Source organism: Anguilla anguilla, chromosome 1 (genome assembly GCF_013347855.1).
Source record: "Anguilla anguilla isolate fAngAng1 chromosome 1, fAngAng1.pri, whole genome shotgun sequence".
Classification (NCBI taxonomy): Eukaryota; Metazoa; Chordata; class Actinopteri; order Anguilliformes; family Anguillidae; genus Anguilla; species Anguilla anguilla.
This window is the reverse complement of record NC_049201.1, coordinates 53,370,166-53,387,439: the sequence shown is the minus strand read 5'-3', so window position 1 is coordinate 53,387,439 and position 17,274 is coordinate 53,370,166. Positions and strand designations below refer to the sequence as shown.

At 42.8% G+C, this 17,274-nt stretch overlaps 1 protein-coding gene across 1 annotated transcript in view; it reads left to right on the top strand.

The window, feature by feature from the left end:
- Window positions 1-17,274, top strand: part of bckdhb (branched chain keto acid dehydrogenase E1 subunit beta) — a 61,787-nt gene that overhangs the window by 2,540 nt on the left and 41,973 nt on the right. Inside the window, exons 4-8 of the mRNA XM_035378974.1 lie at window positions 7,000-7,133; window positions 8,716-8,871; window positions 10,159-10,267; window positions 13,868-13,965; window positions 15,351-15,461. Of these exons, the coding sequence (XP_035234865.1) occupies window positions 7,000-7,133; window positions 8,716-8,871; window positions 10,159-10,267; window positions 13,868-13,965; window positions 15,351-15,461 (608 nt within the window). The remainder of the gene's footprint in view (window positions 1-6,999; window positions 7,134-8,715; window positions 8,872-10,158; window positions 10,268-13,867; window positions 13,966-15,350; window positions 15,462-17,274) is intronic.

Below are 17,274 nucleotides of genomic sequence, written 5' to 3'. Positions count from 1 at the left end.
TAGTCATGCTTGTTTATCTGACATTCATTCACAAGCAAATAAATGCCTGTTTAATTTCTCTGCCATCTCCGCTTTCTAAAGTTTGGATTGTGTCAGATTCTGTGGTCTTTCGATCCCTGTTGGTATGAGCTCGATGGTGTGAAAAGACTTCCGCGGTAGCGTACATTGATATGTCCTTCACCAGGAGGAGGCATGGAGCCAAGTTTGAAACCACTTCACTCGTCTCCTCCAATATTGGGACACTGGAGGGAGGGAGGACACAAACATGGGTTTCCGGGGCACGGTGGAGAGGAGGTGGTAGTGGAGGAAAGGAGGATGCATTTCTTGAGTATTGGGACTTGAGAAATGCATCATCTTTGTCTCCCCTTGTTTTTCTTGCATGCTGGCAAGAGGTCACACTAGCCTCTTTATCAAACACCTTGTCAAACAATTATCCCATTAACACCACCTCAGTAATAAATACAGTTGGCAAAGAGATATAGGCCTAGTAATTGCCATTAGTTAAGAACAGATGAGGATTGACAGTGATGTTACAAGCGACACATGCATGTTAAATTTAGATTGATTGCTTACTGTTGTGGTCATTCTGCAGTGTATTTAAATTTTGTACCTAGGCCTGATAGGTTTTATTAGAAGCAGTGGGTAATGCCCACATTAAAAATGAGAGCAGTTATATAACATTTAACTGTTCTCATTTAGTTAAATATTCATTATTCAACTAATCAACTGATCATGGCCTTGAGTAGAATCAGGTGTCTTAGTGCTGGACTAAAACAAAAACCTGCACTCACAGTGACCCTTTTTGGACAAGAATAGACACCACTGCTTCATATGGTTACATTTTTCTTTTTACTGCAGTCATACTCAATTTTGATCCTTGAGAGTCAGTGTCTGCTGGTTTTGTATTTTTCTTAAGATCACCAACCAGTGCAGACCCAAGAAACCAGGTGACCTGAGTTAACTGTGCAATCAACTGCTTTAACTGATCAATTGCTGTGCCTCTCAAGTGCTGAGTAACATCGGAAGCCAGCAGTCCCTGTGACTCTCCAGGACCAGGAGTGAGGCCCACTGGCTCAAAGACATGCTTTTCATAGCATTTAAACTTCCATCCATGTTCACTTGCCATCCTGAGTCTCCCCATATTAGATTAACTCTTGTTTGTAAATGTCTCCATTATAAACTTAGTTGGATGAACAGTCACTTAACTGTGCCGTTAGGGTGCCTATGGAGACACCTTGAGGACAACCATTATAATACAAGTTTAAATCCCTGCAGTAAACATGGTGGAGACAAACTGGTGACCCTGCTTACTCTGTCATGCATAATGTGTAATCATGCTGTGACCACTAGATGGCAGGCACACACTGCAAAACTCTTGCAGTTTATGTCAAACAGAGGTAAAAAGAAATTCAATGTTGAGATTGGTGTTAAACTGAAAATTAGGCTTCATTTAACCTCACTTATTTATTCTTGTTTATATACACAAGCCCTGTGTATTTTATATCAGTGGTACCAAAGTAGTTTAAACTTTATTTAGAGGGAAAGAAATGGTATTAAGATAATACTATATTCTCAGTTTCAGGTTTGTTCTGTCTTTGCAGGGTAGTGCATCTACAGGTGCTAAAAAAACTAATTCTCAGTGCAGTGATGCAACCTACAGGCTAATAGTTAAAAGGCCATTGTGTTTCCAAGGGAGTGAGAGTTACTGTCTGCAGGATGTTCCCCAAGTCACAAGTGCCATGCGCACAGTATTGGAGTCCTCCAGCAGAGTGCAGAGAATCTATGGCTGTCTGTATTCCAACGGAGGGACATGTTAGTTTGTGAACTCCAGAACCAAATCCAGCAAATATAATGTAGCATTTGCAAACTAGAGAGAAATAAGAAATTTGGATATCAGAAGGCTCCAGTATGTTTACATTAAGAGGACTGCTGCCACCTTGTCCTTGCATTGGACCAGCTGGGGTTTTTTAAATTTATTTTGAACTGATACCAGAGTTGTTTTTGCTTAGTTGCACTTGTCCCCTGCTAGGCCCCCCATTTTCTCCACATTACTGCTCCTCCTCCTGATTCTACACAGGGAGCCCTGCGGTTCGGAGGACAGGCCCATCCATTACTGTTTAACGGTAATTCATGTTTGAGTGATGAACATTGTGTGCTATTTTGTAATCAAACATCCCTTTTCACGAACTGGCCTGGTTTTTTAATGATGTGGTTTAATGTTGTAATCATTTAGCCACATTGTAGGGCTGGGATACCAGGGCTCTGTTCCTACATCAAAAAAGTGCTACTACTGAAAGCCCCAGCTTGCCGCATTGGTGTGAGCATGTGGGACATTAGGATGGGCCCATATGAGTGTGGGGACGCACTCAGTCAAAGCAGAATACGGTGTAATGATCACCTGGCACGTGGGGTCACACCATGAGTAAGAATTTTATAGCACAAAATGTCTGCCTTGCCATGGAGGCCAGTCTTTTGGCAATCTGGTAATGTTTGCGGTGTGGAGTGGGAGACTAGGGTTCGGTTCCCACATCTGAACATCTGAGTAAGCTCCGTCTGCTTGAAAACCTCCATTTGCCACAGAAGGAATCCTGGCCGGCTAAGCCCACCCAATCCTTGTGATGAGGCCAATTATGGCTTGCTGTGATGGACTCCCGGCCATAGTAGTCTATTGACATAGCTGGGACTCACACAGCTTGTTTTTATTCATCTCGCTTACATCATTACCTAATGTAAAAATACATTTACTCAGCAAATAGAGGCTCAAAGGGGTGGGTTGTTTACACATCTTTTTAAATAAAAGGGGAGAGTAGAAGGAAATAGTAACTTGAAGAAATTCATTTAAAAGAAGTATGCATGCCTAAATAATCTGCTTTGTTGAGGCTTATCTGTGCATTTGGTTCAAGTGAACGTTCCTTTATGTTGCTATTTGTTTCCTTCTCTTTGCTCCAGATATTGCCAGCAAGCTTTCCTCTGAAGCAACAGAGAGTCGGTTTACAATTGGTCGGAAATGGTCTTGCAACTTCTACCGGTTAATCTAATTGCAGGTTTATGGAGAAATATTGAATGTGGTGCACTTTGTGGACACAAAAAGAGAGATTCCTTATTTTCTATGGGTAGGCTGTAGCTTCTCTAGCCCCTACTGTTGACACCTGCATTCAGTTGATATCACATTATTTTCATCATAACATCCCATATTCTGATATACATGGATTTTTTTTTTTCCCTCTGGAAAGATGAAAAATATTGACAGATGTTTTATATATACAGAATTTCTGGAAAACTCCCTTTTAAGAAAAATCTTTAAAAACAAAAATGAAACTAAATGCATGATCTGTGTTTGCCATTATTGACTGTTTGTTGTAGCCTATATCCGATATTTAAATTCATGTGTATTTATTGATACATAAACATAATCTCCTCCATGCCCCGGAAACCAATCTTTGTGTCCTCCTTCCCTCCACTGTCCCAGTATTGGAAGAGATGATGTTCTCTCCCTCGCCTGCTTAACTAATGTGTGCTGAGTGTTCTCGCGCAAAATGGCTACCGTGCATCACCTAGGTGGGTGCTACACATTGGTGGTAGGTGAGGTGAGTTCCCACTCATCACTGTAAAGCACTTTGAGTGTTCAGGAAAGTGCTATATAAACGCAATTATACATTAATTAATTAATTCATTCAGACTAGCAAAGCAGCTTCAAACTTCTTTCCTCACTTTCTCCCAGCAAAGGATACATCAGCGTACGCTACCACGGAAGTCTTTTCACATTTCTGCGTGACATAATCATGTTCAGGTAACGTTCACGCCCACAGAGATTCAGGTGACGTTCACACCCATTCAAATTTAAGAAAGCGGAGATGGCCGAGAACTTGAATTGCCCCAATTATGCAACCATGCCAAATTTGTGCACGGTTAAGTAGGTTATTATCACTAAGCAGGCTAGATTGGGGGTTGGCGATTAATGGACATTGTTACCAGAAATAAACAGCCAAATACAAAAAATCTCTTTTGGCAGGGGTGGGCCACCCAGATAAATTGAATGTGTGGAAAACACTGATGAATACATACATAGATGTTTGAAGCCATTAGTGCCAGCTGTGGAAAGGGTATCCTCTGCAAATGAATGTACTTATCTCCATGCACACCTGCTCTTGTGAGTAAAATTAGGATGTTGAGTAAGATTAGGAATAGTATGTTATACATTCTACCAATCAACTCAAGTACACCCGAATATCTGAATATAATATGGAAATGAACTATTTATAATGTTTGCTGTGACACAATGTATAATCCCATACATTTCCATATCTACAAATGGATTTGCATTCAGCTGTAGAAGACTATTTTACAGTGCAAGTCCTTGAGTTTTACAGTTGAAGCACAGAAATCATCTGCGTATGCTGTGCGGATGGGCAGCCTTTCTCTGTGTTGATCATAGGAAGCATTTGATTTATGTTATTAGTATCATTCAATGTATTTTTTGGTGATGAATCAAAGTCTGGACATCGAAGTGGCATTTCATTTTGTTGGCTTTGGACGTGCTTCTGTGTTTTGGGTGTAATGTCTAAAACAAAGACATGAGCTGGATCTCTCCGTTAATTCTTACTGTATAAAGCCAACCCCAAGACTTTGTAGTGAATTTCTTTTTAATACTCAATTTGTTGGTGTATTTTTTGTACTTTTCCATTTCTAACTGTGATGTTCCAGCTGGAAGTCCCACTCTTTTCAGACCGATTCCAAAATACACTTAGGGACTTAGAAGCTGGAAGAATAGTTTTTCATGCATATGGGTGTGGGTGTATGCAGTATCTTGAAAATGTGGGTGTTGTTTCCTCTTGTACTCAGTATTCTTTTTATTAATTAATATTTATTTATTTATTTTTTTACTTTTTTGAACCAGGAAATGGATGCAAATAATCTCTTTTTATAATTGATGTGTCTGTTCAGGAAATACTTTATTCTCTTTTTTTAATGTGCCAAGAATTCATACTGAGTTTTTACTGGCTGAACCCAGGATTACTGAAAAAATCTAAATTTGGCTAAACTAACAGGCTTATATACAATTTAATCTCTCAAAATAGAGAAAATACCATATAAAATAAGTGACTGTGCGAATTAAGGTGACATATTGCTTTTTGAAATGAAAGTTAATGTTTTAGAATGTCATGGACATTTGTTTTCAAAATAACAAAAACGTCTCTGTTTAAGTTCTCTGTAAAGCAGTTGTTCCAATAAAAGGATTTGTTTCATGTGGAAAAGGAAATGTATAATGCATGGTTTGCATTCAGTTCACCATAACTGTAGATTTCAGGCAAGAATTATACAAAACAATTTCATGCTATTCCGGTAAAAATGTTATTTTTCTTGTAGAATGGCCCACAAATTGTGCGCTCTGCTATACAGTACAGTGGGGAGATGGTTTTGACCATTTTAGTAAGAGCTGTACTGCAAAGTGCAGGCACAATAAATACTCCTTTTGCCTTTTTGTTTTTTAATTGACGTCAGAGGTGTTGACATTTTGTGAAGGATCATTTATTTCACTGTCATGTATTTTGAAAAAGCTGATTTTTGTGCTCATTGGATTTGTAAATCTCCATAATCCTTTGACATGGTACACTGATTGCCAGGAGACAGCACTTGAAGACGTATCCATGGTGACACATACTCTACGCTGCTAAACACAACTCACCCGCAAGGCTTTTAACCTGAACCGAAACTGTAGTGGTATCTGAGCCTGGTCCATTTTGTCCCCAACTAATGCATAACAGACAGTCAGTTAGGATGCAGGACATTGTGTAAATGTTATATGCACAGTTTTTTTTTCCGTTTCTGTGGCGATTAGATGGAGCTTAAATGACAGCGCGAGGCGTTGCCAGCCAGCTCTTTTTGAAGTTCTCAGGAACTGATTGTACTTTCAAAAACAATAAAGCATAAATTTTCCTTATTTTTCTATAATAGACGTTCTTGAATATTCTAAATTGCAGATGGTAATTGTCAGCGGAGTGGGTGTTGTTTTCCAAAAAACGGTCAAATTGGCACGCGCTGTATTCGTAGTTCTCACAGTATGCAGAGCTGGTCTAAATTTATGGTCGTCCCAGTGTACTGAAATGGCCTGAATCAACCCTCTGCACCCTGCGTTACATCGCACTTTATAGCTTTGGCCATATCTTTTTATATTTGCAGCAGTTAATGCTCATTTGTAGCAGTGTGCATATAATCAAACTATTCACTTTCATGAATGAAACGTTCTATTAGAGAGCGATTCAGATTGAATCAGCGGTGCGGAGGGTTATCTGGGGTTAGTGCAGGGCCAGCATGCAGAGAGAATGCACGGAGGCCAGAGTGAAAAATAACCGTTCCTGCCTAAATTTAAAGGCCTTTGCTGCGGCTCATTGTTAAATTGCAGGGTGGAGGATGGAAACTCATCCGTCCTTTTAATAAGAATGAGTGCAGTTGCGTCATGTTCTGCCCTGGCTGAACACTGAACCCTTTCTGTCTGAACGCTGCAGTTTGCCATGGTTCTGTTTATCCACCACATCCAAAGAGTTTTGACAAGAGGACGCTGCAGTGCAGGAGGTTTGCATGCAGTCGTGTCGGTTTCAGTCTAAATCCTACAAAGGGGGTTCTGGGGTGGCTTACGGTGGTGGTAGGTAAAGTTTCACTTGAAGGATGTGCATCCTGGACAGCAATGTTGTTTCATTTACTGGCCTGTGACTGGCCAGCTTGCCATATGAATTCAGCTTTTTTATTTTTCAAAATCTGCTGTTAATTATCTACTCCGAAATAAAGTCGCTCTCAATTCGTTCAGTGAATAGATGCGGCCAAAATCACTGCTCCATCGCCGCCAATATTGCAGATGGTGATGTAAAGCTGTCACATGTTTGGTTGTGACTCAAGTACTCGGCCAACCGGGGCGTGATGAGGTGGTCATGTTGGAATTTCTGGAAACCTAATATTGGAAATGACATTCGCTGATTCTGCTCTCCCCACTCCTCCCCCAAGGTAAAGACCGCGTCTTCAACACCCCACTCTGTGAGCAGGGCATTGTGGGCTTCGGAATAGGCGTGGCAGTCGCCGGAGCGACCGCCATTGCAGAGATCCAGTTTGCAGATTACATCTACCCTGCCTTTGATCAGGTGGGTGGAGTTGGTAATTATCCTTTGATCACATGAGTCAGTAATTCTAACCTGCCTTGAGAAGATAATTGAAGATTCATTTTGATAACCCCTGGCAGCCACAGGTTATGAGACAGTGATTCCATGAAGTCTGATTAGAAGTTGATGAGTTTTTTTTTTTTGGTCTTCCATGCCCTATGTTTGGTGGGGGTATTAACTGTTGTGAGATTAGTGCTGGATACCAGGTCTCACTGTGTTCTTTAGTGTTTCTCAACATCTGCCTCATTTGCCGTATATAATCCGCTTTATTAAGATCAGTATTCCTGTGAATTATGCCTTAAAATTATAATTACACACACGTACAAAGAGAATACTGCCATAATGCACACCAGTTAACTGAACCCATGCGAATGATAAATCGTGCTGGCGAGCAGCATAACCCCCTTTAGCGTATTGATTTTTTTGAGTGTAATGCAGTTATACTATTGTTTAGCTTTAATTACAGCAGCAACGAGCGGAGGAAACAGATTTAGCATGCTAAAGGAGCTGAGCTCCCTCATACGCGTGTAGCAGAGAACAGTGTTCAGTCTGAGGCTCTTGCAGAGACAGACACCCCTGCCTCCGGTACCGCAGGAGTGCGGTTTCTGTGCACCCGTTTAGGCTGGTGGTAAATGACTAACGCGCCGGGGACGGTGTAGGGCTGGAGCAGGTAATGGAGTGGTGACGTGGCCGCCGTCGGCGGTATCGGAATACAACGGACGGAGAGAAAGGGAGGGAGGAGGGGAGGGAGACGGATGGGTCTGACCAGCTGTGAGTCACAGCGACACAGGCAGGGCACTGAGCGTGAGGGCTGTTATTAACGTATTCTCGGAATTCTCCTTTGGAGCACCAAAGCAGACTGACCCAGAACCCGCGCGTGCCTTCTAGCGTTCTGCCGTCTTGGCGGTCACAGCGTCGCTGCTTTTCAGTGTCCTCGCCACAGAGAGGACACAGTGAATTTCTTTTTTCTTTTTTCTTTTTTACTGTTTTGTCACCTCAAGATTAAGGGGGCTTGAGGGTTTGGGAAATGAGCTTGTCACAGACGTGGGGCTGCAGACACCAGTCACATGTTCCACTGGTGCCTTCTCTTCCTGCTCTTCGGACTGAAATAGTACTTAAATGATGTCAAATTCTGAAGTCCCTGGGTGGCTCAGGGTATAGCGGTGCTCCCTATGAGAGCAGGCCAGGAAGCTTGATATTGTAGATGTCATCCTTGGTTGTACTGTTAGCCACCTCTGATGGTGAATGAAAATAAAACATTATGTTAATGAGCTAGACAACTGTTTTTGAGCTATCGCTGTTTTTGTTCAACTCATAAATCAGCTGTTCACATATGCCCTTGACTTGAATTGTTTCCGTAAAAATCCAGCTATGTGATTGGGTATGAGTAGGATTATAAGATGTGTAAGTTCATGTGTCAGTTTGAAATATGCAGAAACCCAAGCTAGTGTCAGGTGGCTGTTCCTTCTAAAATAATTCAGTTGTCTAAATCCGCCTGCTTGAGCCCCTCCATTCCCCTTTCTGATTGCTTTTGATGTTGTTTTTTTCCCTCGCTTGTCTCCAGATTGTGAACGAAGCGGCCAAGTACCGCTATCGCTCTGGTAACCTGTTTGACTGTGGGAACCTGACCATCCGGGCGCCGTGGGGGTGCGTGGGGCACGGCTCTCTCTACCACTCCCAGAGCCCAGAGGCTTTCTTTGCCCACTGCCCGGGCATCAAGGTGGGTCTCTGTCACCCGAGTACTCTTCTGACCAACTGGAGCCTCTGTATCACCAGTACACAAACATCTCCATCACCTGTAACCGCTGCCAAACTCCATTAACCGCCTGAAACCTGTATTTCACCTGTTCCTAAGCTCCACCAGTCGAGCTCACCTTTTGCCTTTGTGCCATGTAGGAGATGTCAGAATTCTCTTTTGTATAATGTAAATTGAACAAACGTAAAATGGAAGTAAAAAATGACCACTGTTTTTAGCTAGAAACACTCAATAAAGCACTTTGGAGGGCCTCTTATTGTTGTCGAAGGTAAAGCTAATTACTGTTCAGTCCTGCAAATAATTTATGAAGAAGGACCCCAGAGCTCACAAGGATGTCGTATTCACTTGCACTGTGGGGGAAGTGCTCACAGTTTTGTATGCACCGTCCCATAAAGACCCATTCAGTGTTTTTGGTTCAAATGAGATGTAGATCGTTTGAAAACCACAGAGCACAAATACGGATAGCCCGCAATTAATGTCTAAAAAAATAACCCCAAAAAAACACATTTTCCATATGTGTTTGTGTTGTTAAAATGCTAGTATTCTTTTGGATATCTTTGCCAGTGTTTGCCTTTATGTGCTCAAAATAGAGCCCAAAGTGTTTTGCAAGTGTTTGAACAAATACAGGTGAATTTCTCCAAGTAAACACACCTCATTAAGTGGAAAGCAGTTGAGATTTCCACCTCAAAACTGAGCTAGTGTGTACAGCTTGAATACCGGTCATTTGCCGTTTTTCCGTCAGTAATGTCAGGATAATGCGACACTTGTTGGCTGCACTGGTAATATAATAATTCAAATTAATGTGCATGACAGTGTAGAGAGTTATCTCTGGCTTCATCTCAATGTGATTTAATGGACTGAGTGTACTGGGAGTTTGCAGTATTGTTTTAGTGCGAATATTCTGCCAGCACAAGCAGCAGTAGCAGCCACATCATTAGGAGAGACGGAGCAGGGCTGAGTGGTTGGCACAAAGAACGTTCAGGAACGTCAGGTCTTTATTCACCAGACCTGAGACATTCTGCATGGGTATGAACCAGCCCCAAACCCCATGTTAAAATTTTGGGCCCAATTCCAGTCCTGTCTTGGCAATTAGGGTTTCAGGTAGATCCCTGCTTTTGATTACACATACTCACATTTGCACACCCTTGTGAGTATTTACACTGGAGACCTTGATTCCTGTGGTTTTGATCACAGCAACGCTGTGTTGCATTGGTGTACATGTGTGGATTGTTGGTGCGCTTGTTCCCTCAGGTGGTGATTCCCAGGGGGCCAGTCCAGGCTAAAGGCCTACTCCTGTCCTGCATCGCAGACAAAAACCCATGTATATTCTTCGAACCCAAGATCCTCTACCGCGCAGCAGGTACCTTTGCAGGGCTCTGTGTGAGTGCGCATTAGTATGTGTGGGTGCAGGTAGAGCCCTGTGTTCAATCACAATATCTTACTGGAATATTTAACATGCACTGTACGTTGTGGTGAGCAAAGTGGCTTGCTAACTAAAATGATCTGTAAGCAGGCAATGCTGGAGCCAGCGTCTCTTTTCTGTGGCTCTAGTCATCTTTAGTCGCACTCAACCAAAAACTCTCTTGCAGGATTCAGCCACTACCAATCTTCCCCACCTAACAACCAGGTGGTCAAAACAAGTTTCATAATTCAAGCTACATTAACAGACACTGGGAGTTCTGTTAATATTCTGCTAATGTTCTTATATACAGCCTGTTTTCTTTATTCATCCTTCACTGGGTTTATTTGGTTTATATGGCACTCTATCCAACTTATTTCATGGAGTTAGCTGTTAAAATTCTGAGTTCTTTTATTATTATTATTATTATTATTATTATTATTAGTAGTAGTAGTAGTAGTAGTAGTAGCAGCAGCAGAAGTAGTATGCACTGATTTATAAATTATTTTAATAATTATAATAAATAATTATTTTTATTTGTAGTAGTATTAGTAGTATTGTCATTGCATTCATTGGGTGAGGCTGTCAGTTCAGACAGTCAGATAGTTGGACTGATTTGTGTGCATACTAACTGTATTGATGTGGTTACCAGTGACTACGTGACAATAGCACATGGTCACTGGTCAATGCTGAAGCACACGGCACATTACGAACCTTTGACCCATAATGAACCACAGAAAATGCTGCCTTATCTATTTATTTATTTTGCCCTCACTCTCCAGTATGGCTCCCTCTTCATCTTTCTCTCTCTCTATCTCTCTCTTCTTCTCTCTCTCTCACCTTCTCTTTATTTCGCTTGCTATATTAGCATGATGAGAATTAAGTGTTTCCTTATTGATTTATGATTTATGATAAGAAGATACAATACTACTTTTCACAATAAAATAGCCTAAAAACAGGAAGTAGAAACAACAGGAAAAAAGTCCATTTAAATATGTTCTTTAATGAACAGTATAACCCTCCCTTCTCCCACAACTCCATCCTCTTCCTGCTCCCCTCTTCCTCCATTTTTCTCTCCCTCCTCCTTTTCCACTGGCTTGTTTCCAGGGGTTATCTGAGTTTCTCTTTATATCTGTGGTGACGCTCACAATTCCCCACATTCCACAGCAGGAGCAGTTGGTATGTTACGCCTTTTTTTGCACAAGTCTGTTCACAGAATTACATCATGTTTTTCTCCATTTATTTTAAATGGGCTTTTCCTTTCCAGTGTAAGGGGGGGGGGGGTTTGGGTGGGCTAATCCACAGATCATACGTGGATGTCTTAAATAGGTCTATATTTGAGAAAATAATCCTAATTACTTCCTAGAAAAGATTCCACTGACATTCTATTAGACCTCTGTCAGTGAGAGACATCATAAGAAAAGAGAGAGGGGAAAAATCAGAGGGAAAGAGTAGGGTGTGATTCTTTACTGTACTTGGAAAAGGGGGAAAAACTGACTGGAATGACAGCCGTTGTTTGTGTGGGCAGTTTGAATCATTCCACCTGTAAATTTCTGGCTGACGCGTTCATTCCTTCCTTTTCCATCCTTTCATTCAAGCTTTCCAGCCGTCTCTCCCCCCGGCCCAAACGCATCGCAAAGCCGATTCCTTCACACTGCTTCCCCTCGTACGGCGAGATGGCGAAAAACAGACCGTGAAAAACAGAGGCGAAGTCCTTTTAAGACCGAGCAAGCTCAAATGACACGTTTCCGAGAAGCCCACATTTTCACGCGAAAAATGGCCCCCCTGTGAATGGTTCCTCAGGGGAGGGGCCGTGCTTAAAAGCCACATCATATCCTCGGCGCGTACTGCTAAAATACTTAAACACTGGTCTCAGTTTAGTGAAACCCTGCCATAAAAAAATGCATAAGGTTTTTTGTTTTTGCGTATAATTACGGGCCATAACTGATCCTATTGTTTGCGTTTTTCCCTGCCGCTGGCACACGGTCTGTTGACGTCCTGTGGCAGCTCCTCTCTCACCACATGGTTATGGCTGCTTTGGGCTTGCCAAAGCAACAGCGGAGGGACGCATATCAAACGTCTCACACCCTCCAGCAGAGTGCATGTGTGCTGCACACCAAAGGGCTCTACTGTAAATATTTACCTCCTCTGCAATGGCGCTTCTCTGATTATAAGGGAAACGAATGGATGTCATGACTAGGGTCATGATGAGTGTGTGTTTGTGTGTGTGTGTGTATGTGTGTGTGTATGTCTGCGTGTATCTATGTGAGACTCTTTTTAGTTCAAAGAAATAGTCATCGTCTTCACAGGTCCAGGTTGCTGTTGGTGAGAAATCCACCAGTTTTTTTTTTTGGCTTTTTATTGGCCACCTCTAGCATCTGTGTCGCCACAACTCTAGCTGTAGCAAACATACTGTTGAAGTGGTCACTCATTTTTTTGCATTGGATGTTATCTTGTGTCTGCACACTATTACCTGCATGTGATTTCTTGGTTATTTTATACAGAGCAGATTTATGTGAGGTTCCTTGCTAATGGTCTGTTACAAGTGTTTTTGCTGGTGGATGGTGAAAAAACCGGCCCTTCTCCAGACCAGAATCCCCTGGTCCGGCTTCTGGGTTTCGGCCATTAAGCCCTGTTCCGTTAACCCTAATCAATCACAAATTGCTGATGGGGAGTTGGCATCTGAGCCTGGGGCCCTCTGGTGATCGTTTGGCTTCCCCCCCCCAGCCAAAACGCATAGATGGAGCCTCCTTGAAGCAAGGTGCTGGAAGAGGACCAAACCAAGACCATGGCATGCTCAGATTAGCTTCATTACCACCAACCCTTTACTCTTTTACTTGCATACGGTGCCATAAACTACATGACTGCGGCAACGGCCCCATTTGAAGTGTTGGAGCTTTCATTTTGGCCGACTGTGAGCTCAAGCTGCATTTTGGATATAATTGGCTTTAGTCACTGGGAGGTCAGCATTATTCATGTATTGTGCACACGCTGATGTGTTTTATTTGTTTATTTCCTGTAGTGACAGCCTTGTGCATGGCAATGTGAATGATACTTCACATACTGATCCTTTATAAGCTTGATATCTTTCCCATGGATCAACTTTAGTTCCCAGCCAGGAAATTGAAATTGCAAAGTTCTGGTTATGAATACGGGTCATTTGAAAATATAAAGGACATGCACATGTGTAGTCTATAACTCACACGTGAACAGTTCTGTTCTGAGTCTTTCATTTATAGAGAAAGCTCCATCCCTAGAGCTCTGAAATACTTTGTCGGCGGGGGACTGTTTCTGTCCCAGAAACTGCCCACACTCCTGATGCTGTGTTCAGTGATAACTGCAGTGATGCTCATTCTACATGTATTTTGGAATTGCTTCTGTAATGTTTCTTTGTGTGTTAATTTTAGGGAGGAATGGCAATCGTTGGTTTTTGTGTGCATATTTGTGACCGCACGCTTGTGTGGTTTGGATACATTTTGCCATGTGGGAACTGCGTTCTTGCGTTTGGGATGCGTTCTGTCTGCATTTGGGATAACCTCTTGTGTGTATTTGTTTTCACAGTGGATCAGGTTCCTGTGGAGCCTTATCAGATTCCACTCTCAGAGGCTGAGATCCTGCAAGAAGGAAGTGATGTCACATTGGTTGCCTGGGGAACGCAGGTGGGTGAAGGGGGAGGGGCCATTGAGCCATACATTGTTCCCTGAAGTGCTCAGATCAGTGACATTCACACCACTGGGGGGAAAGGGGGCTTACAGCCAACTTCATTAAGCCCCTGTGTCTCCCAGCAGGCCTTCTCTGCAGGGGCTCGAGTCCAGTGAACCCCTCATTGTCACACCGAGCCGTATCTTGCGAACGAGCAGCCAGGCAGGGTTCTCCAGAGAGCGCTGGTGGAGCTCGCCCACCCATCGCTTTGTGCCGCTGCTGTTCCATTCTGCCTTTTCTCTTTGCAAAGGGGATTACCGCCTGAGAGGCTGCTTCTGACAAAGCGCCTTTCCTCAATTAACGGGATAATCCCGGCCAAACAAAGAGTCTAATGTGGAACCCGTGCAGAATGAACTCGGTGACCGTTACAGCCTCCGTCTTCAGCTACGGGAAACGCTGTAAGGGGGTGCACGGAGACACAGGGGCGGTTAGAGCACAGGCTTCCCGACACAGGAGAGGGCAGAGAGGACACAGTCTCATCGGACAGAGAACAGAGAGGACACAGGCTCATTGGGCAGAGAGCAGAGAACCTTGTCTCAAAGCAGAGAGAACACAATTAACTGCTTTAAAAAAAGCTTCATTGTATGCATATTTATTCAGCATTTTAAAGCATAAAAACTGTTGAGTTCCTCAGATAGGGCAGTAGGTATGAGGCCTGTGTACAGAGCAGAGGCTTTTAGTCCCTGTTTCTCCATGTCTATCTTTTCTGTGAGTACTCTCGTAGCACCAAGACTCATCTGTTTCTGTTCAGCCATTACGAACAGAGCAGGTGTGCGCACATACATGCACACACGCACGCACGCGTGTAAGAGCCACTGGAACTATAGCGGATACACAAGTCATAAATCTGAAACCAGCTGTGTCATGCTAATGATTAATTGGGGCCGTTATCTACATAGTCAGTTGTTACTCGCCAATAAACATTTGGCGTTGCCAAACACCATATGCTATTTGTCAAAAGTGTGCTTTTTGTGGAAAGAGGAGGAAAAAATTTATTTATTTATTTTTAATTTAGTGTTTCTGTTCTTTCCTGGCCGAATGTGCATTTACTCTGATTGCCTCCATTTGTACACTGTAGGCCTCTTGTGACCTGTAAAGGCCCGAATGCTGGTTTGGTGGACTAATGTCAGCAAATGGTCATAAATGACCATTTAAAGAGGCACATTACCGATAAGAGCAGTCCTACCAATGCGCTTATCGCAAAGAATGACAGTTCGGTTGACGTAAAGTGCCTGACTTGTTTGCCGAACTTAAAAGCACAGCGAGAACTAGATAGACTGACTTGAGAGTGGTTACATAGTGTGATGACTTTTCTGGTGACCCCTTTGACCTCATCCCACAGGTCCATGTGATAAAAGAGGTTGCTGCCATGGCGCAAGAGAAACTGGGCGTGTCTTGTGAAGTTATCGACCTGCAGACCATTCTGCCCTGGGACGCGGAGACTATCTGCAAGGTGATGCACACGCACCCATGCGCACACACACACACACACTCACCTGCTAATAAAAACACAGCGTGCTTGGACACGCATATGCATGCTCACTTCAGAGGCACAGAAAGGACAATCCTTTCGTTCCCTCTCCTTGTCTCTTACTCTTCTCCCTTTTTCTCCTTCTCCCACATCATCACCGCATCCCCTCACAGGTAGAGGTGTTGCGATATGATGCTGGTGACATCACACGATTGCAGAAAGGGTTAGGGTGACTGCAGGTGGAAGTACACAGGCAATCGCAGCCCTGTGCTTTTATAAGACAGTTTGTGTTTCAAGATACTTTCCTGAACTTAAGATACTTCTTTTAACTGTGATTAAAAAAACACTAACCTAACAAAAGCCTTCCTTTTATGCTGCCGGCAGTTTAAATTCAGAGATGAACCTCCAACATCTTGCCTGCATATGACATGTTGCGTCGTGACATGCATCGCAAATAGCCCTGTGACGTAGACACCGCTCTGAAGCGGCGAGCATTGCCTTTGTTTTGGAACATAGATTTTTGGAAGGCTTTCTGGAAAATGTTCAGTATGAATTTTGTGCTGCCGCTTTGTTGCGTTTTTAAAAGTCTTTTTGGGGGCCGCACGTGACACAGTCAGCGCCGAAGGGCTCCCTGTTGCCAAGAAAACCTTTTAACAGACATTTTCGGCTCAAAATGAAATTGAGGTTGGAGGGTAGCAATTTAACACCCAGCCCAATTGGCATCGTTTGCATATATTATTGCCTTGGCACAAGAGCCGTGAAGCTGAGGCATTTAGTCATGCGCCATTTATTCACACAGCTTTTCGAATGCACGTGGTGGTTTAATTAAACGGGCTCTGTGGTACGGAGCTGCACGCGGAGCCGTTTGGAGTCACCTCGCCTGCTCCGTCTTCCCGGCCGTCGCTTCCCCGTTTGTTCTGTGGCTTCCATGACGAGTGAGGCAGCCGTCCAGCTTTTAAATAGTGGGAAGACGTGCTCGAGCCATGAAGCACTTCTCTTCCCGCCAGTTGTTTCCACTGCGTTATATAAGGAGATGTAAAAAATGAGCCGTTATTGGGATAACAGAAAGGAATTGTAATCAAGTAATTTGTTGTTGGGGTGAAAGATTGATTACCTGGGGCTCTGATAAGCAGGGGAGTTTATTGCTGATTGAGTGCAGTTAAGGGTTATCCTCATTTTATTCATTAAAAGCTCAAAGCTCCAGACATTTTATACACAGATGTGCGTCAGAGCTATAGTTAGAGAAAAACACTCTGATTTATTCAATCCTAGCATATGGTTTCCAAATCCATCTTCTGCAGTGTCCAGAGTTCTGTGTCTTTTGAAGCTTTAATGCGCTTTGCTGTGTGGTTTCATTTAAACAGTACTGTTCTTGTGAATGGAAAAATAAGCTCAGGGAAATATATGATAAGAAAGTACCTTTAAAAAAACTTGTGTGTATTTTTCTTTTGCTTGGAATGCGTGATAATTGCAGCAAATTCAGTTCCTATAGTGTCTACACTGGGCTTTTATTAGTCACCCAGTAACAGAAAGCAGAAAAATTAAGTACCTGCGCCTTTAAGGAAGTGAACGTATCAAACAAAATAAATAAATTAATAAACACCTACTTCCTTTAGGAGCCATACCTAACCCAAAACCTCCAAAACAATCTTGGCAGCTAGGTCGCTTGCTGGAACAATCAAAACACAGAACAAAAGATTGGTCTTTTTAAAGGGTCACAACACAAATTAGGTCGTCTTCCAAAACAAAGTTGTAAACAAATACAAGTTAAAGTTTCTGCCAAACAATTTTTCCC